Raw genomic sequence first — 20,969 nt, 5'->3', positions numbered from 1 at the left:
ATGGTTGACCGCATGTAACTGAAACTACAGAAAGTGAAACCATGGATGAGGGGGGACTAATGTAGTCTTATGGGGTGGGGAGTGGGGTATTCCTTGTATGTGATGTGTCACTTTTGCTGCTTTCAGAATTCTCTCTTTGTCTTTGACTTTGACAGTTTAATCATAATGTGTCTCATTGTAGGCCTTTTCAAGTTCAACCTGTGTGGGGTTCTTTGGGCCTCATAACTCTAGATGTCCACTTACCTCCCCACAACACTGGGGAGCTAGATGCCCACCGTGGGCTCTCTCTTTCCCATTTGAGAAACTGTAGGTGCTAGGGGGCCCTCTCAGTGCAGCGCTGTACCAGTCTGGTAGAGAGGTGATATGACCAGAGTATAACCATTTCTCTTACCTTTCTAATACAGTTCTTTTTTTCTTCTTCTTCTTCTTTTTTCCTGCTCTCTGTGGTCCAAGGATGTTCTTGAGCCTCACCCCTGTGTTTTGGGATTCACAATGGTATCTCATCTATGGGTAGTTTGTTGGTTGGTCTTCTTGTGAGGGGGACTGAAGTCAAGAACGACCTGTGTCACCATCTTGATGATGTCACTCCCCAAAAGACATCATTGATAATAGGAAAAGGAGGGACAGGGAGAAAATATTCACAGTACATACATTTGACAGAGGACAGGTATCTGGAATATATAAAGAACTCTTACAACTCAAAATTAAGACGGGCATCCCAGTTAAAATACTTTGAACAGACACTTTGCAAAAGAAGATATTTGATTGGACAGTAAACAAATGAAAAGATGTTCAGCATCATTAGTCCTTAGGGAAATGAAAATTTAAGCTAAAATGTATTTATTGAAAAATATTGATATTGGAGTAATCTGTATCTTTTCTCTTAAGTCACTATATAGCTGTCTCTAATAAAAGTCATATTGGGGACCATTTTAAACTGTTGGTGACTTTTTAAAAAGTTTTACTTGTTAAAGTGCTTTTATTCCCCTCTTATTTCTGCTTGCAATGCTTATTGTGGATCAAGCTACAAAAGAGTCATTCCCAAATGTGAGAGTGTACATAAAAGTGCCAGTTTCTGGGCTCCATACTAGATGTAAGGAATCAGAATCGAGAGATGCGGGGCCCTGGAATCTGCATTTCTATAAGCATCCTAGATGATTAAGATGTAGGTAGACCAGAAATCATTCATTATGAAATATTGGGCCAAAGAGAACCTTTTGTTTAGGTAGTAATTGCCCCTAGGAAAATATTTTAAATTTCACAGTTTAAACAAATTCCCAAAGCTCCAAGAATGTCTTGTATGCTTCATTTGGGAAGGTCTTGTGTGCTTAATTTCGACCTAACAGTTCACCAAGCAACACAGATTTCATGTATCTCTCCAGCTGCTCCCTCGCTTGAAGTCAGAATAGTCCTTATTCATCTCCTTCTCCCCAAATAAACAGTTAATGTTTTAGTGAAAATAAAATATTGTATTGAAAGTTTCAGAAAAAATACAATCACTGCTGAAAACATAAAATCATGTTATTTTATAATGTCTAAGATTCTGTCTCTTTGAAATTGACAAAGGGCACCATTTTTCATATTGCTTCTTCCCCAGTTTATTTTTCAACGTTATGGATTTGTAGACATTTGCTTTCTGTTAATAAAGCACTAAACAGTGTCATGGCCATTCTAAATAAACAGTAGCAGCCATTTAAATCAGTTGTAGGTATGTGATAGCTATGTTATTGAATTTTTGGTTGTGTTAAAATAAGATTATACCTATGACAATTTGTGTTGTACCCACTCAAATATTAAATTGGTCCTTAGATATAGATCTGCTGTTGTTTTGAAAATATGCGTTTATTTATGAGGGAATTATCTGTTATGTATTGTCCCCTCTATCTCATATTCTGTGAGCATCCTGTAAATGTCACGATAACAATTGCTGGACACCACTTCTTTGGAACATTTTATGGGAGGTCTTAGCCCACATAAGGCATGAAAAAGGAAAACAAGGTCTAAGGATTTAAAAGGAAGAAACAGAATTGTTACTTGCAGGTGATCTGTCTACAGAGACAATCCAAGATAGTGATCATTTTAGCAACACATATAATGGCAGGGGGAAATCTAAGAGAATCTATAGACAGACTGTTAGAATTAACTCACCAAAATGCCTGGGTTTAAGATCAGTACCCCCAAATCAGTAACTTTTTAATATAAAGCAATAACCATGTATATCTATCTGCCTACTTGACATCTCCATCTAGATAAGACATCTCAAGTTTAAATGTCTAAAACAATACTCTTGAATCCCTACCCAACTACCCTTCCCCACTTCCAACCCACTCTTCCATGTCATGACTACGTATCTAGTTTCTCAGGCCAGAATCTTAGAGTTAAGTCATCTTGATGCCTCTCTTCTTTCTCTTACACTCCAAAATCAATCCATCAGCCTGATGTCTCTAGCTTCCAGAAATATTCAGAAAAGAGCCACTTCTCACCACCCTCCCTTGCAGTCGTCCTGGGCCACAGTGGCTGTCCCCTCCTCTCTGGACAACTGCAGGGCTTTCCTGCTTCACTCTTGGGCTCATGCAGTCTCTTCTTCATACAGCAGCCAGATTTGACCTTTCAAATGTGTTAGATCATGTTACTTCCTTGCTCAAAACACTGTAGAGGCTTATTGTTACACTTAGGATAAAATCCAGACTTCTGCGAGGAGACCTGGCCTCTGTACCGCTCTGGTCTCAGCTCCGGTCTCCTCCCCCTCCTTCCTGCACTCTGGCCACTCCAGCCTCCTGGTTCCTCATCATGCCAAGGACATTCCTGCTTTCTTCCTCCAGGTCGCTACCAGTCAGGCCTCAGCCCCAGTGTCCCTCCTCAGAGAGACCTTCTATGTTCCTGCTGTGTTTGATTTGTCTTTATATGTTGGACGTCATCACGTGATGTGTTCTACTTTTGTTTTCCCCATTGGCATGTTAGTGCCATGAGAACAGGCTCTTTGTTCTCATGGCCCCAGCCACTAGACAGCCCCTGACATTCAGTATATTTGTGTTGAGTGAATGGGGTGTGCACTGCACTTTTTTCCCTTGCCTGGCCACTTTAAACATTTCCACTTGAAATTGGGGGATTAGACTCTCAGTTCTGTGAGAGAAAAAAAACTGTATCTTAATCTCCTTTGTATCTCTAGCATCTAACACAATCATTGTTTATATATATGTGAATTACTGACTTAGACACATTTACTTTATGCATTACACTTTTTTTTTCTTGTTTGGATGGAGATTTTATGTAAGTTTGAGTTTCACACTGTTAAAACTGATGAACTGATCAGTATCTATTGTTTTAAAGGAGCTGAAGAGTATCCTCGTTATAGTATGTCTAAGAAGGGCAGAAATCAAGAGGGAGTAGATTCTGTACCTCTGGCTACATGTGGCAGCTGTCTTGTAAGGAATTGTGCCTTCGTTGTCCCAGTGTCTTTAGTTTTGTGCTTTAGTAAAGTATAATCTTACATTTGGTCTTTTCCTTCTCGTGTTTGTCATCTTTAATGTTCAACATATGTAGAAGGATTGCCAAGCAGCACAGAGTAATACTCTTAATTGGTAAGGCTAAAAACACTTTTAAACCTTATTTTTTTAAGCTCAATTATTCCACTGCTCAGACTATTTAATCTTTATTGAATTGAGTTAAATCTAGATCTTCCACATTTTCTGTATGTCCTTGTCTATTTCTATTGTATTTCCTGAATGAAGTTACTATATCATGTGAAGCTTGTGCTCTTTTGAATTGCAGAGATGATGGAAATAAAGTAGTCTCACAAAATGGGTTTTGCTCTTACATCATTTCTTAAAATACAACAGAAAGATAATCTACTGTTTAGAAACTTTAGTGTCTGAATGACTTTCTCCCTCTCTCAGTATGTAAACAGATGACTTTAGGTATGTGGACCTCCTCTCCAAGGTTATTTATACTTTGCATCAATGTTAGGTCATGGTGATGTCTAGGAGGTTTGCTTATTCAGGAATCTGTTTTAGTGAGAAGTTCTAGTATCAAGGGGGAATAGTTAGAAATGATACTCAAATATTTAGGCCAAGACATCATAGATCAGTATGTTCCAAACTCTCAGATTAAAAAGATATTTCAGTTCTTGGAAATTTTTATCCCCAAGCTGACTTTTGTTTAGTTCTTTGACACTCTAGTTACAATGGGATCATGAGTTTTTGTCTCTATAAATTTCCTTCCAAGTACAAGTAATTATTTATTGTTCATTGTACATGTATTAAAAATCAAAATGAGACAGTTCCCTGGCAGTCCAGTGGTTAGGACTTGGTGCTTTCACTGCGGTGCCCCAGGTTAAATCCCTGGTTGAGGAAATGAGATCCCTTAAGCCACGTGGTGTGGCAAAAAAAAAAAAAAAAAAAAAATCCGAATGAACATATTAAGGTATATTGTTATCAATTATATCAACTAAATAAATTTCGGCAGTCTATTTGAGCAGTTTCTGTTTTTGCATACCTTTGAATAGGAAAAACACTCCTTTTTTCCCCCATTTTTAAAACAAACATTTATTGATTTCCTCTAATAAAAAAGTAACATATTTCTAATATAAGACTCCACTTTTCTTAAACTTTATCATGACAAAACTCAAGTGTCTGACTTTGGTTTGGGGAAACACATATGTTGAAGAATTGCTTCTTAGGCTGTTTTCTTTTTACTTACAGTATATCTCTGTACCGGGGTAATTGCAGACCTATACGATTTGAGCCACCAATGCTGGATTTCCATGAACAGTAAGTTTAAAAATTTCAGACCATAGCAATATTATATGTATTTTATGCATGCATTTGTCTTGCCTTTTGCCTGTGTTATCTTGTATGAGAAAGTTACATGTTTTAGTCATCAGGAAAGTAAATAATGTTGAATACAGTTTGAAAATGGGAAGTAAGTATCTATTATGAATCTAACATATAATATTAAATTTTGAACTTTGAAAAATATCTACATTTTGGAGTCTCTGGTTCAGAGGATCTTATCTTCAGAAGCAGCATTAAACTTAGGGTTACCTTTCTGATCAGCACTTCATTTCCATTTTTATTATTTAACATTTTTCCTTGTGGATGTAGAAGAATATATCAATTTGTTTGATGTATATGCTTTTAAAGTACAAACTTTTATACATCATCAAATAAATAATATTATCACCAACCCAGGAGGCCAAATAAAAGCAGATCCTACAGGAAGACAAGGTCCAACCACAGAGTACTTCCTCAAACCATAGTTCTGCTTACCTTCTGCCTCTGGGTCTCAGGTTTTGCACATCTCAGGTACACTGAGGGGAAGACAAGTCTTCACCCATATTTGGTTCCAACCCAATTTAGCAGGTAGATAAAGAGAACATCTTAAATGATATAACTACTAGAGTAATGCCACTCTGGTAAGTTAGCAGAAGAAAAGATGTTTAAAAAAAATTTTTTTTGTTCTTTTTTTAAAATAATTTTTATTGGAGTAAAGTTAATTTACAATGTTGTGTTAGTTTCAGGTGTATAGCAAAGTGAATCAATTATGCATATACATATATCCACTCTTTTTTAGACTCTTTTCCCATATAGGTCTTTACAAAATATTGAGTAGAGTTCCCTGTGCTATACAGTAGGTCCTTATTAGTTATCTATTTTATATATAGTGGTGTATATATGTCAATCCCAATCTTCCAATGTATCCCTCCCACTCCTTTACCGCCCCGGTGACCATAAGTTTGTTTTCTACATCTGTGACTCTGTTTCTGTTTTATGAATAAGTTCATTTGTACCATTTTTTTAGATCCCACATATAAGCAATATCATATGATATTTGTCTTTGTCTGACTTCACTCCGTATGACAATCTCTGGATCCATCCATGTTGCTCAAATGGCATTATTTCATTCTTTTTTATGGCTGAGTAATATTCTATCATATATATGTACCACATTGTCTTTATCCATACCTCTGTCGATGGATATTTAGGTTGCTTCCATGTCCTGGCTATTGTAAATAGTGCTGCAGTGAACATTGGGGTACATGTATCTTTTCGAATTATGGTTTTCTCTGGATATATGCCCAGGAGTGGGATTGCTGGATCATATGTTAGCTCTATTTTTAGTTTTTTAGGGAACCTCCATAGTGGCTGTACCAATTTACATTCCCACCAACAGTGTAGGAGGGTTTCCTTTTCTCCACACCCTCTCCAGCATTTATTAGAAGAAAAGAATTTAAAAGGGAATTGGTAGGGGGAGCTGTATGCAGGTCTATTCTGATTCAATAAATGAAAACTAATTTTTTTAACGTTGTCAAAGTTGTAGTTAACCGTTTTCTACTAGTGAAGACATTAAATTTAAATAATTTCTGTTTAAATATTTCAGGGTATTTTTAAATTTGGAAGTGTATTAATCTTTTTATTTGAAACCAGGTACCTGAAACTGTTCTTCTACACTAAGATGTTAATGTCAAGTTTTCATTTAGTTTTTACGTGTACCACAGTAGGCAGCCTTGCATTCTTTAACATTCTTTAATTAATTCTGTAATAATTTCTTTACAATCTCAAACCTAGAATAATCAAATATATCAGTTATACTTGTACAAAACCATGGTAGAGTAGTCAGCATAAGAAGAGCTATCTGATAACAACTCCATCTTTTCAGGTGTTTACAGAGATCATGGATTTTTGGGGTGGGGCTGCAGAGAGAAGTTTGTGCGCTTCCTTTTGGACCTGTAGATGGAATCAGTATTTGCAAGTAGTCGTTATATAAATAGTAAAATTGACTTGTGGGTGTTAGGTTTAAAGACCATAATGTTCAGTTAGGAAATACATCACTATTGTTTCTGTCCTATAAAAAGGTTTAGATACGATGTTGAGATGGCAGAAACATAGAGTTCTTAATCCAGTCACAGTAATATATCACTCATAGTCTTCTTCTGTCAAATGCCAAGATATTTAATGAAACATGGCATGCATTTTGATCTTTAGCAAGAAGGTTCATTATTTTTAAAATAATGATGAGTTCTACCTCTCTGATGAACTCCAATCTAGGACTATGGCATGGGCCATGTTTATGATGACACCATGAGCCTGGGGACAGAGGATATTAGGGTACAGTAGCAAAACTTTAAGTCTAACATAGTGAGTATTCTTACTTTGAAAAGCTTAGCAGTAACCATTTTAGAGAGATTGTTTCAAAAGTTATATCCAACGTTTTTCACCTCATTTTTTCTTTAAGGGAGTTTTGAAAATTTCATGCATCTCCTGAGATAAAGAAATTTTCAGGTGTGCAAAATATCTGAATCGAAATTGGTAATTCCTGTTCCAAATTATCTGCCCCTCAATGCTTTACATAATGAATGCCCCACCCCCAAATAGGAGAAATTGAGATAAGGGCAAGCAAAATTCTGGACTGGTAGTTTTAACCTTTTTTGGATCATGGTTTTCTTTAAGAACAGATGAAAGCTGTCAGAACCTCTTCCTTCCTTTCCGCAAATGCACACACACACAGTTTGCACATACAAATAGCATTTTGCACATAGGTTCAAGGGTTTTATAGCCATCCCCATCAAAGTCCATATCTGGATCCTTAAGGGCTAGTAAAGAATTCCTGTTCTAGGCCACAGATGATTAAATCACCACTACAAAATTTACTGGGGTTTTGCCCAATATGCTAGCAGTACACGCTCACTGTGGTAAACTTAGAAAATGCTTATCAAGAGAAAGAAGTAAAAATTTACCAGTAATCCAACCACCCGGAAACATAAACATTGAACTTCTATCCTTCAAGTCCTTTTTCTGTGTATCTGTATTTATTTATTGAGTTACAAAAATATAACAGTATTTTCAGACCATAAACTATTTTATAACCTGCTTTCTTTTTTTAAAAATAAATAAATAAATAAATTAATTTATTATTGGCTGCATTGGGTCTTCGTTGCTGCCCACGGGCTTTCTCTAGTTGTGGTGAGTGGGGGCTACTCTTCGTTGTGGTGTGTGGGCTTCTCATTGCGGTGGCTTCTCTTGTTGCGGAGCACGGGCTCTAGGCACGCAGGCTTCAGTAGTTGTGGCACGTGGGCTCTAGAGCGCAAGCTCACTAGTTGTGGCTCACAGGCTCTAGAGGACAGGCTAAGTAGTTGCGGCGCATGGACTTAGTTGCTCCAAGACATGTGGGATCTTCCCAGACCAGGGATTGAACCCATGTCCCCTGCATTGGCAGGTAGATTCTTTTTTTTTTTTTTTTTAAACATCTTTCTTGGAGTATAATTGCTTTACAATGTTGTGTTAGTTTCTGCTGTATAACAAAGTGAATCAGCTATATGTATACATATATCCCCATATCCCCTCCCTTTTGCCTCTCCCTCCCACCCTCCCTATCCCACCCCTCTAGGTGGTCACAAAGCACTGAGCTGATCTCCCTGTGCTATGTGGCTGCTTCCCACTAGCTGTCTGTTTTACGTTTGGTAGTGTATATATGTCCATGCCACTCTCTCACTTCGTCCCAGCATACCCTTCCCCCTCCCCATGTCCTCAAGTCCATTCTCTACATTTGCGTCTTTATTCCTGGCAGGTGGATTCTTAACCATGCACCACCAGGGAAGTCCCTAACCTGCTTTCTAAACATATACACTGTGCATTTTTTTATTCCATAGAATTTTCTGTTACATTATTTTGTGGTATCAAAGAACAGCAAATTGTATGGATATATTTTAAAAATTCATTTATTGTTTTAAACTCTGTTCTTATAATCAGTGCTGAAACTAATGCTTTAAGCACAACCATGACTAGTTCCTCAGGAGTCCAAAAAAAATGGAATTAAGAGGTGAAAGGATATGCAGAATGTAAAACATTTTTAGTTAATATTTAGGCTAGAGAGTAACTAGGTGTCATGTACAAGGAGCACAGAAATCAATGAATTAATCTATGACTGGAGAGGATGATGTGCTGAAGATGTGCGAACACACAGATGCACTCCAGGACAGACGAGGCTTGGGTTATACGATGAAGAAAATTGTTTGAAGCAGAGTGTGAGCTCTTGGTTACAGCACAGAAAAGGGATAGCGGAGTTAGACTGGACTGTTCCCCAAAGCAGCAAATTTATGCTGCTGCAAAAGAGCAGAAGCAAAAGGAAGAAAAATTTACCCTTAATTTAAACTTTTCTGTGTCCAGCCTGAGAGCACTGAACAGAGTTTGTTTTTATCTCATAAAGGTAGAAGTGGATCTATAGAAGTAAGAGTTGGGAGGAGATGTGAACACATGTGTTAGAGTTCAATCAGAGGAACAGATCCAGTCAGATTTGTGTTGTGTGTGTGTGTGTGTGTGTCCGTATATGTTTATGTGTGGAGTTTTTATAAGGAATTGGCTTATATAATTGTGGGAGCTGGTTAAGCAAGCCCAAAGTGTACAGGGGCAGGCACTCAGGAAGGGAAAATTGCGAGCAGGCTGGAGCCTCAAGGGCAGGACCTGAATATTGATGTCCACGGGCAGGCACTTGGGGAGGATCCCAAGGAAGCACGGCAATCTCACATCCAGCTGTTGTTGGGAGTCTCTTAGCTCAGGTGATGGCCAAACTCTCTTTGAAAGCTCCAGGCATGTTATACATACTTTAAGAGGCTCCTCTCCAAAAAGAATTTTTCATGGAAGGTTTCATGCAGTCATACAGAAAAATAGAACAGATAGTGAATATATTCTTAAACTGAATTCAGTAATTAAAAATTTTGCCAGGGCTTCCCTGGTGGCGCAGTGGTTGAGAGTCCGCCTGCCGATGCAGGGGACACGGGTTCGTGCCCCGGTCCGGGAAGATCCCACATGCCGCGGAGCGGCTGGGCCCGTGAGCCATGGCCGCTGAGCCTGCGCGTCCGGAGCCTGTGCTCCGCAACGGGAGAGGCCACAACAGTGAGAGGCCTGCGTACAGCAAAAAAAAAAAAAAAAAAAAAAAAAAAAAAAAAAAAAAAAAATTTTGCCATATTCATATTTTTGTTGAGTTTTTAAAGTCATCTGTAGCACACATAATGACATCTCATGCCTACGTCCTGCCTAAGTACAGTGCCATTATTGGTATTGTAGGAAGATTAACAGTAATTACAGAGTGCCGTAATCCCTCTGTTTTGGTCAGTGCTGTCGTCGTTTGGTTCTAAGTGATAGAAATCTAACTGAAAGGAGTTGAGCAAAAACAAGGATATACTAGGAGGAATTCCAAGGACTGTAATATACTTGCAGAAAGTTCAGAGTTGCAGTGGGACCTGGGAGCGACAGGATGCGCGTTATCCAGCACCACTAGGCCTTTCTTCCCCGCACCCCCCCATCTCTTATCTCTGCCCCACTTGCTGTTGGCTTCTTCTCTCCCACTGCCCATGTCTTTTCCCTACGATGATGAGAGCAAATCTACTGACTGTTCTTCAGACCCGCATTCTCTAGCCTCCCTCCCTCGGGGAATAATAGCTTCTTTTACTTTAGTTGGAAAAATCTCAGAGTAGTACAGTCATTAGCCTCGCTTAGGTGAGGTGGCTCCCTCACCACTCAGATAAGGACGGTGTTTGGTAGTGGACGTGTCTTCCAGGGGGTGTCTCTGTAATTATCAGGGTTTCACCCAGAGAAAGGAAAGTTGTGCAGTGGGCAGGAACTCCAGCTGAAGCCCGTTACAACCTCCCTGGCCCGTTGAACCCCCGATGACCTTCAGTCCTCTGTAAAGCACGCCTTCCCCAGCCTGCCTAGCAGAGGTAGAAACTGCCTTCCTCCCTGCTTCCATGGTGTGGTGTTCACTCCACAGAGCTGGGATGGATCCACACCCAAAATTTGATTTAGGTGTCAAGACTGATTCACACGCCACGAAGGGCTGAAAAGATTTGTTATCCTCACATAATGAAGCTTTCTGGGGAGAGCAGGGAGGGCTCCCAAGGTCTGAAAAATGGCTTGAGAGAGCAGAGAAAGGAAACTGGCTTGGCTCTTATGCTTAGGGGGTGAGGCTGGGCAGGCTTGCTTGCATGGTCTGAACTTCTTAGTAGACTGGAGAGAGAGTGTGCAGGCTTCCCTGTGGGCTTGCCCAGATGTGGGGCACGAGGTGAAGGGACATTGTGGGGCTTGAAAACTGTCAGCAGTGAGACATCAAAACTGGAATTGGGTTCTTCATCACACCTGACATCCTCTACTAACTTCTGTCAGTGCTGGTTATTGCTCTAATTGTTTCTTTTGACGTCTGCTTCCCTACTAGACCCGCCTATCAAGATAAATACGCACTATTTATCTTTACGTGATAAATATCTTTACGTATCTGGCTTTCACACTTACCACATGCCGTACGTTGTCTTTAAGTTCAGCAAGATTACCTGCTGATTTCTTCTGCTACAGTAAAATTCGTTTTGCATTTTCAAGCGTTTTTGCAGCATTTCATTAAACATTTGCTATACCTTTTCTTCTTGATCCAGCAATGTACTGATTTAATTAATGCCCATGCTGTAAATGTTTCATTAGCTTCATATGTCTAGCAGTAATCTTAGGACTTGAGAAGTAGCCTTAACAGAACACACTTCATAATATTTTTTTCCAGAAATTGTAAGTAATCAGAAATCATTGCTCACTGTACCTTGACTTATGCACTGAAGTTTTGCCTTACGTGTTCTGTGAACTACTTCTACTGCTTGTGGTCATTTTTGCTAAACCAGAAGCCATTCTTAATTTTAAAACACCCTTTGCAGTAACTGGAAGAACTTTTGAGTCGGATGAAATTTATCACTCCAGGTTGCATTCAGTTGCCAACCAGGGTCTCCAAGACAGTTTCCTGTCCTAGAGGATGCAGCTCTAGTTCCCTGGCTGCTTTCTAAACTGCCGTGGCCTGACTCCTCTCACTACCCTGGCCGTCCCTACCGCCCTCTAGAATGTCTTTGATGTTTGATCAAATTAACTTTCTTGAAAAATAGGCTTTCTCTGTTTACATCCATTTTGTTTAAATTTATTCTTTGATTCTACTTTTTTGCCCCTCCCCTCTCCCTCCCTCTCCCTCTGCCCTTCTTTTCTTTCCCCCCCTTCCCCCCACCCTCTCTCTGTAGCAGTCAGCCTGGAGCAATGTTGGGCCTGACCACCACCTTCCCCCCCACCCCCTGCTTTACTCACCCCCCGCAGTTATTTATGCCAGTGCTGTTAAATATTTTTCTGTTTCCATAACAACTCCTTTTTTCAAACATTTATTGCAGATTTAAAAGATTCTTTGGGTGGGAACTTGTTTTACTGAGTTCTTTGGTTTATATAATTATTAAGTGCAGAAAATCTTGATTTCAAATCTAGAAGTTTAAAACAGAGACTTAATGGCTTTTTAAAAAGTGGAAATTGAATAAACTTGCTAAAAATGGAGGTGTTTATTGTCGAGTTCAGTTGATGAGAGGCATTTCTCCCTAATCACTTTTTGGTATTCCAAGAAAATCAAGTAGGCCCTCTTTTCTAAAGGGATGTTTGGTGCTTTTTAGCTTTCCAATTTCTAACTGTTCAACCAACACTCCAGCTCAGCCCTCAGTCTAAAATGTGTTTGAGACGATGGTCAGATTTTGTGGTAATCGAGTGGTCAAAGTAGTGCATATTGATTTGGCCCAAATTCCTGCCAGAAGTTGTGTTTAATAGACTGCTGTGCCACTGCCATTCACAAAGTTTGCCTGAGGGCAGCTACTCAGCCATTTCTTCAGCTGTTTCGTGGCACTGCATTGTCATCTTTCTGTGGCTAGAAAAATTGCCATTGACCACAAAATCGCAGCTTACTTTCCAAGCTAGTCTCTAATTCATGAGTGCTTCTTCCTAATTCTTTTGAGCCTCAGACTCTTGTAAAATATGCACAGTTAGTCAGAAGCTCTGCTCTTGACAGCACAGAGAACAGCTGTATACCTCAGCTTGGCTTGTCCGCAAATAATTCACACTAACTCCCTTGGCCCTCCTTCTGTCTTTGGAGCAGCTGATAATGGAAACAAACTGGACCAGCACTAGCAGGCATTTGAAAATCTTTGTCTTATTTTTAAATCTTACCTCTCTAGCCAAGCAGTCACACATGATGCTTGTGACAGGCAGGATTCTAAGATGGCCCCCAGATTCCTGGCCCCTAAGGTGCACATTCACCTTCTCCCAATTGTATTCAATCAAATGCTAATCTAGATGTTGCTGTAGAATTTTCAGAGAATTTTGAAAATGTAATTAAGGTCCCAAATCAGTTGATTTGGGAGGTAATCTGGGCACCTGACCTAATCACAGGAACCCTCTACATCTGGCTGTGGCAAACAGAGACAGAAATGTCAGAGATTTGAAGCATGAGGGGTATTTGATGCAAGGGAGTTTCTTTGTGTTGGTTTTGGAAAGGGCAGGGGCCATATGGCAAGAGGCTGAGAGCAACCTAAACGTTGCCAGCAACGTGCATGAGCTTAGAAGGGGACTTTGAGCCATGATTGTGAGACCCTGAGCAGATACCCCAGTCATGCTGTGCCTGGACTTCTACCGTACAGAACTGAGAGATGATAAATGGGCATTGCTTTAACCCTCTCGGTTTGTGGTACTTTGTTAGGCAGCATAGAACACTGATGCACTGCTTATTTATTTACAAGTAAATTTGTATTAGTACATGAGCATAGTTTTCCATGGTTCAGTGTGACTTTTCTCCTCAGTCTTCCACTTTGTCAAGGGAACTGAGGAGAGGGAGAGGCAGGGGAAGCTGTTTGTATGAGGTCTGTAAGCTGGTCCATCCAAGGAGACCTCCCTCTGCTTCCATGGTCTGGACCACCTGGAACTGCAGGAAGCCTGCTCTGTGTGTGCATGAGTGACTGGAATAGCCTGCTGACGCCTTCCCTCAGTTCTTGTTACTCCAGACTTCTCTCAGCAACGTAAGTAGATGACCCTTCTCCAAGGGTTCATTTCCGGAGGGTGTGGCTTAGGGTCTTTCCTCTTTGATCCCTAAAAGAAAGGGTGAGGCCAGCCTCAGCAGTACTGCAAACCAAGCTTTCTGATCCACCCCTGCTTCCAGGCTCCTAGAACCTCCAGGCTTGTTTCCTTACCCCAGAGCCCTCTCCTGTAGCAGGCCATCTTCAGTCCTGTCTTCTTCAAGGATCCCCCAGAGTACCTGTCTGTCTTATACCCTGTCTTCTTTATCTAAACTGAGATCGATTGCACTGAGGTCAGTGGAGGAAAAACATTAAGAACAAATTCATAGGGAGGAGAAACACTGGTTGCCAGCTAGCCTCTGGGACATTTGAATTGTAAAAGAGCATGTTTGTTGAGAAAAGCACATAATCGGTGAACTTACAGGGTGGAAGGAGGACATTTTTATTTCTGTGTACTGTTACTCTACTTATATGTGTATAAAGCTTGAGGAAGAAGAGTTTTATCTTCCATATTGTCTTTGTAAAGCTTCTTCCTGCAGCATCATGGCCACAGTTTGAAGTCCCAGCTGGATCTGTACCTACTTCCCTAATTATTTTAGGGTCCCGTGACCCTACCTGAGATCGATGAGCCTGGTGGTCAAGAGGTCTAGCTCCTGAGAAAGTCTCTATCTGAGCAGGAGGAAGTCCACGCACTGGGGGCTCCCGAGGGCACTCAGCTTCTTGCCTTCTGACCCTAAACGCGTTGTCGCAGACCTGCCTCTGGATGCCCCCTGTCCCCTCCTGAGGACCCAAGAAGCCTTGGTTCACCTTTGGGTTTTTTCCTCATGGCTGAACTGTAAGCCACAGAAAGATTTTGAGCCTCGTGATGGCGGGGCTGTAAGCCACGGAGCAGTTCTGGACCAGGTTTTTGCTTCCCTGCAAAGCAGGAAACTCGTCTGTGGGGTCCTGCCTCTCAAGGGCGGTCTGTGGGTGTAGCCTCTTCGTGACCGCTAATGCCGCAGAATCACCTGCTCTCTGCTGAGAGGCTTTAAGGGAGTTCATCTTCTCTACAGCCTTCCCGCTTCTGGCAAGAGCTGGTGGTATCTGCAGTGATGGGCTCTCAGAAGGGGAATATGTCTTGGTTTAAGCTTTATAGGCACCAGAAGACATTGAACCTCAGCAACAACAAAACTTCATGTCAGCATTATAAAGAAATTCTCAGATGGTGTGTAAAATAAAAAGCAGCACAACCCATTTTCAAAACCTTAAAAATGTGTTAAATGTTTACAAAAGACAGTGAAGAGTTCTTATTTATATAGTTTGTGGACCTTATGCATAGGAACGTGACTTTTTGGGGTAGTATGGAAAGAAGGTATTGTTATCCCATTCTAGAAAAGACAGAATGTTTAAAACAACTCAAGAGTCAACTGTAGATGAAGCTGCAGAAGAAATGAATAAGTGGTGCTGAGTTACATTTGATGTTGATTTAGGTGATACAGAATATGAGAATCCAGTGAAATAATGTGACTGTGTTAAAAGTCAGGTTGAGTGCATGTAATTCTGCCCAACTTTAGACTTTGAGGGTTTTACCCCCAAAAGACGTCCTAATAAGGAAGTTAGGCAAACCTCTAAGGAAACAGACTAAAACTTCTGCTTGGACGATAAAATGAGCTTTGAGTTTATTTATCATAATGTTTAATTATAACACTTCCACCCTAAGTTCTCTAATAGTCTGTTTAGATAAAATTTGTTAAAGTACTTTTCAAATTGAATTATTGAGGGATCATATCACAACATATGGGGCTTACTGTCTGACTAAACAGGATTCAGCATTGATGGCTATATAAGAAGCACCTGTAAAGATAAGGTAGCATTGTTACAGTGGTGGCTCAAATGTAGGTCCTCGGCAAATACCTTTTGATTCATTGACCTCATAGCATAGCAAACCCACCCTCAACCCACATAGCAAAGCCATCTGGACTGATGTGGTCACTCTGAAGCAAAAGGAAAAATAAAAGACTCTGAATGCTTTATTTCACTTTTATATGATGATGCTTAACAATTATAGGGCAATGTTACTTTCCAGAGTATTTTCATTACTTTACCACATTATTTTCACCTTTTTTCTTTTTTATGAAATATAATATACAGACAGAAATGAATAAGACATGTATAGTTTTGTATCTGCCACCCAGTTATAAATTATTCTTACATAATTTTAATGTATGTAATTATATTTTAATGTATAAATAATATTGTGATATAGCTCATTCAGTTTTTTTTCCAACTTTGAGATATAACTGATAAATAACATTGTAAGTTTAAGGTATATAGCACGTTGATTTGACTTACACTGCAGAATGATTACCACCATGGCATTAGCTAACACCTGCATCACATCACATAATTACCATTTCTTTTTTGTGGTGAGAACATTTAAGATCTTAGCAACTTTCAAGCGTATAGTACAGTATTATTAACTATAATCACGATGTGGTACATTAGATCACCAGAACTTATTCATCTTCTAACTGGAAATGTGTGCTCTTGGACTGACATCTCTCCTTTACCCCCACCCCCTAGTCCCTGGTAAATACCATTCTAGTCTTTGTTTCTATGAGTTTGGCTTTTTTAGATTCCACATATAAGTGATATCATACAGATTTGTCTTTCTCTGACTTACTTCACATAGCATAATGCCCTGAAGTCCATCCGTGTTGTTACAAATGGCAGGGTTTCCTTTTTTCTCATGGCTGAATAATGTTCCATCGTGTATATATACACCACAGCTTCCTTATGCATTCATCCATCGATGGACACTTAAGTTGTTTCCATATCTTGACCATTGTGAACAGTGCTGCGGTAAACCTGAGAGTGCCATGTATCTCTTCGATACCCTGTTTTCATTTCCTTCAGATGTGGGAAGAAGAGGGGGTTGCTGGATCATAAGGTAGTTCTGTTTTTAATTTTTTGAGGAACTTCCATACTGTTTTCCATAGTGGCTGCATAGCTCATTCTATTTCTTACCTTTTTAAAGGTCTGTTTTTGTTAGATTATTTCTCTGCTCTCTTATTTCTAACCACAGGAGTTAAATAGTGAGCACTTACTCTACTGTTAACTCCCCCTTTGATGGCTACACATATTGCCTTTCCTGCCTTACCACTACAGACAGCCCTGCAGTGAAATCCTCTTACAGGGTCACTTACGGACCGTCATGAGAATTTCTTTGGAATTATAAGCGCAAAGTGGAATGCATAGGTTACAGAGTGTGAGTACACTTCACGTATCTAGGTATGGCCTGATTGCTCTTGTGAATGGCTCTTCCTCTCTGTACTCCTCCGAGCAGTCCACAAGCATTCCTGTATTGCCGTGTCCCCTGTATTCGCACTTAACATTAGCCAACTTTCTAATTTTGCTAGTTAAATAGGGATAACATGATGCCTTGTTAATTTTACATTTCTCTGATCACTAGTAAGTTCGAATATCCATCTCTATATGCTTATTGGCCTTTTGTGTTTCCTCTTCCTATAAACTGCCGGTTCATATCCTTTGACCATTTTTCTTTTGGGGTTCTTAGTAATTAGAAATTCCTCTTATAGTCTAAAAATAACCTTAAAGTCTAAAAGATATTTAGACACTGCAGATATCTTTTCCCAGCTTGTCATGTGTCTGTTAAATTTTCCCATCTGGTATTTTGTTGAACAGAAAGTCTTAATATTTTCCCCAACTTCTGAAAAATTTTAAAGTACAGAGAAGTTGGAAGAACAATATGGTGAACACCTACATAACCTTTATCCAGATTCACCAAGAGTTAACCTTTTCTGTCTCTTTTTCTTTCTACACACACACAAACTCCACCTTTTTTCCCAAAAGTAAATGTACACATCATATTTTACCCCTGAGTTCTTCAGTGTGTGAATCCTAAGGGACTGGTCCTATGTAGCCACAATTCCATTATCACACCCAAAGAATCTAATATTGATACAGTAACATTATCTAATATATAGTTTACATTCAAATTTCCCTAATTGCCAAAAGCAATATAGTCTTCCATCCTCTAACCAGGTTTAAATTAAGGATGACACATTACATTTGGTTGGTAGGTGTCTTTAATCTAGAACTGTTTCCTACCTTTTTTCTTTTTTTTATTCATAAGATTGAAATTTTTGTAGTCCAGGTCAGTTGACTTATAGAATAGCCTACAAACTGGATTTGCCTGATTATATCCTAATGATTAGATTTCAGGCTAAACATTTTTGTCAAGAACATTACATAGATAATGTTGTATTACATTATATCAGGGTAATGTAATGTCCATATTTCTAATTATTGTTGATGCTGAGTTTGAGCACTCATTGGTGTACTATCTGCCAGATCCTGTAAATTGTAAAGATGGCTTTTCCTCTTTGTAATTAATAAATAATCTGTAGGGTTGCTATCCTGTTCTCCATCAATCTTTCATCTAATAGTTTACCTCATCACTACCCATAGACTCTTACCTGAATCAGTCATTACATCGATAGTTGCAAAATGGTGATTCCTTTTTTCCCCTTCAAATTCTATCATTGTTTTTTTCATTTAGGAATCAAGATTCTTCTGTAAAGAAGTATTCCCCTCTTTTCTTTGATCATCACTATAGACCAAGGGTTAGCAAATTATGGCCCTTGACGCCTGTTTTTATATATAAAGTTTTACTGGAACATAACCATACCCATTCATTTACGTTTGTCTATGCCTGCTTTTTGCACAACAGTGGCAGACTGGGTAGTTGTGCCAGAGATTGCATGGTCTGTAAAGCCTAAAATGTTTACTGTCTGGCCCATTAGAGAAAAAAGTTGTTGATCTCTGCTATAGACTCATGGGTTTTGTTTTTTAATCAGTGTGTTAAAACCCTTTACTTTCACTGTTCTTTTTGCTCCAAATTTTACAGATTTTGCCAGTGGGAGCCTGTTTAAGCTGATTCCTTTTTCTTTTTTTGATATGTCCTATTATCTTTGAACAATTCTTTGCTTTCTGATACAACAAACGTTCTAGACTTCCTTATGTTTGCTTTGTCCAAGACCTGGAATTAGCCAAAACTAAAGAAGTCCTGGTTTCTTCAGTGGGAAATGACATTTAGAAACCCAGATCTGGACACTGAATGTGCTCATTGCCCCTATATGTCATTGCTTCTGTGCTCATGTGGACCGCTCTCTGGAGGAATATATACATGTATATATACATATGCATTATGTATGTATATATTGATATGTATACATGCATAAATCATGGCCCATACTGGTAAGTCCAATTCATATTTTCCCAATTCAAATCCAGCCTCACAGAGTCCTTTCTCATCTTTCCCCATTTTGTATCAGCATCTCTCTTTTCCGCAAAGTGTTTGGTAGAATAGTCCCTTTAAATATTTGGTAGACTTTGCCAGTCAAGTCCTTATGGACTGGAGTTTTATTTGTGGGGAAGTTTTAAATTGCAGATTTAGGGCTTCCCTGGTGGCGCAGTGGTTGAGAGTTCGCCTGCCGATGCAGGGGACACAGGTTCGTGCCCCGGTCCGGGAGGGTCCCACATGCCGTGGAGTGGCTGGGCCCGTGAGCCATGGCTGCTGAGCCTGCACGTCCGGAGCCTGTGCTCCACAACGGGAGAGGCCACAACAGTGAGAGGCCCGCGTACCGCAAAAAAAAAAAAAAGACAGGCGCCAATTAAATAACTAGAGAGAACTCTGAAAAAAAGTAATTTATTTGCAGAATTCTCTTAAGCTGTCAAGCTAGGAAGCCTGTGCAAATATGATTAGCAACGTAAGTACTTAATGGACTACATACTGAGGAGGTTTCACTTTTCAGACAAACTGTAATGTGGATGCCATGGGGAACATTAAAATGAATCTGTGGATATCAGACCTCGAGTGTGTGCTTTATACTGTTCCTTTGAGAGGGTTAGAGCAGGGACTAGAGCCAGATGGCCTGGATTCAGAGTGAGGTTCCAAGTATGACTTTAGGCAAGTTAATTAAGCTTTCTGTGCCTTGGTGTCCTCATCTATAAAATGAGTATAACAACAGCCCCTAACTCATAAGGCAGATCTGCTCACATAACGTTGCCACTAAACTTCTTCTAAATTGAAGAGCATCTATCAGTGGAATTTGGGGAGAGGAGGATAAGATTCAGAATTAGTAGAGAAGCAGGCGATAGGTGGTATTACAGAAAGTAATTAAGGGATCTGACCATTTTGTTCCCTGCCTGCTTCCTCACTAGATTGCAAGCTTCATCTGGGTGGACACTTGCCTCCTTACATCCCAGTACCTGGCTCAGTGTGTGACATACAGTTGGCACTCAATAATTTTATTTGCTGAATAGCTAATGCATGCATTTTATGTGTAATTTTAGATATAAACTAATTTAATATATAATTTCATACATTTGAGTATGTATTTGTCTAAATAATTTTGATGTTTAATTTTTTAACAACTAGAGGTTAACTCTAAAACTAGAAATTGTCTTTGAAGTATTTGTAACAGTTTTCTTTTTGTTTTTACAGACCAGTTGGAATGCCAAAAATGGAAAAAGTTTACTTACATAATCCTAGTTCTGAAGAAACTATTACTTTAGTATCAATATCTGCTACAACATCACATTTTCATGCATCATTTTTTCAAAATAGGGTAAGCATCTCTGCCGTATTTGATTTCTCTTGAGTTTGAAGTTGAAATGTCTAGGGTTTTTAGTGTATAATTTTACTTTGCTGTAATTAAAATCTAGTTTGAATGTTTCACATTTATTCTGGACTTTAGTTTGCCCCATTCCCTGAGAATTATCACTTCTACTTTTCAACACACATTGTTTTTCTCAACATGAAACAGCCTAACAAATCAACTTTGAAACTTAAGCACTCTGAAAAATGTAACATTCATACATTCAGTTGGTTTTCTTGTCCTTCCTAATAATAGGTCATTCCTCAGCATTGTGTTAGTTTTCTATTGCTGTGCAATAAATCACCACAAACACCCACTTATTAGCACATGGTTCTGTAAGTCACAAGTCCAGTGGGTCCTTTGCTCTGAGTATCTTCAGGCTGTAACTAAGATGTCAGCTGGGCTGAGTCCTTGACTGGAGACTCAGGGGAAATCCACTCCCAGACTCATTCAAGTTGTCAGCA

General features: G+C 39.5%; 1 protein-coding gene across 2 annotated transcripts in view; it reads left to right on the top strand.

The window, feature by feature from the left end:
* The window catches only part of TMEM131 (transmembrane protein 131), a 190,923-nt gene that overhangs the window by 69,762 nt on the left and 100,192 nt on the right, over positions 1-20,969 (top strand). For both annotated transcript variants that reach the window (XM_082642292.1, XM_082642291.1), the window contains exons 4-5: positions 4,701-4,769; positions 20,352-20,475. In XM_082642292.1, coding sequence (XP_082498418.1) covers positions 4,701-4,769; positions 20,352-20,475 — 193 coding nt within the window. The remainder of the gene's footprint in view (positions 1-4,700; positions 4,770-20,351; positions 20,476-20,969) is intronic.

Source organism: Mesoplodon mirus (assembly GCF_964341445.2).
Source record: "Mesoplodon mirus genome assembly, chromosome: 14".
NCBI classification, from domain to species: domain Eukaryota; kingdom Metazoa; phylum Chordata; class Mammalia; order Artiodactyla; family Ziphiidae; genus Mesoplodon; species Mesoplodon mirus.
The sequence above is the reverse complement of the archived record's forward strand: the minus strand, read 5'-3'. Positions and strand labels throughout refer to the sequence as shown.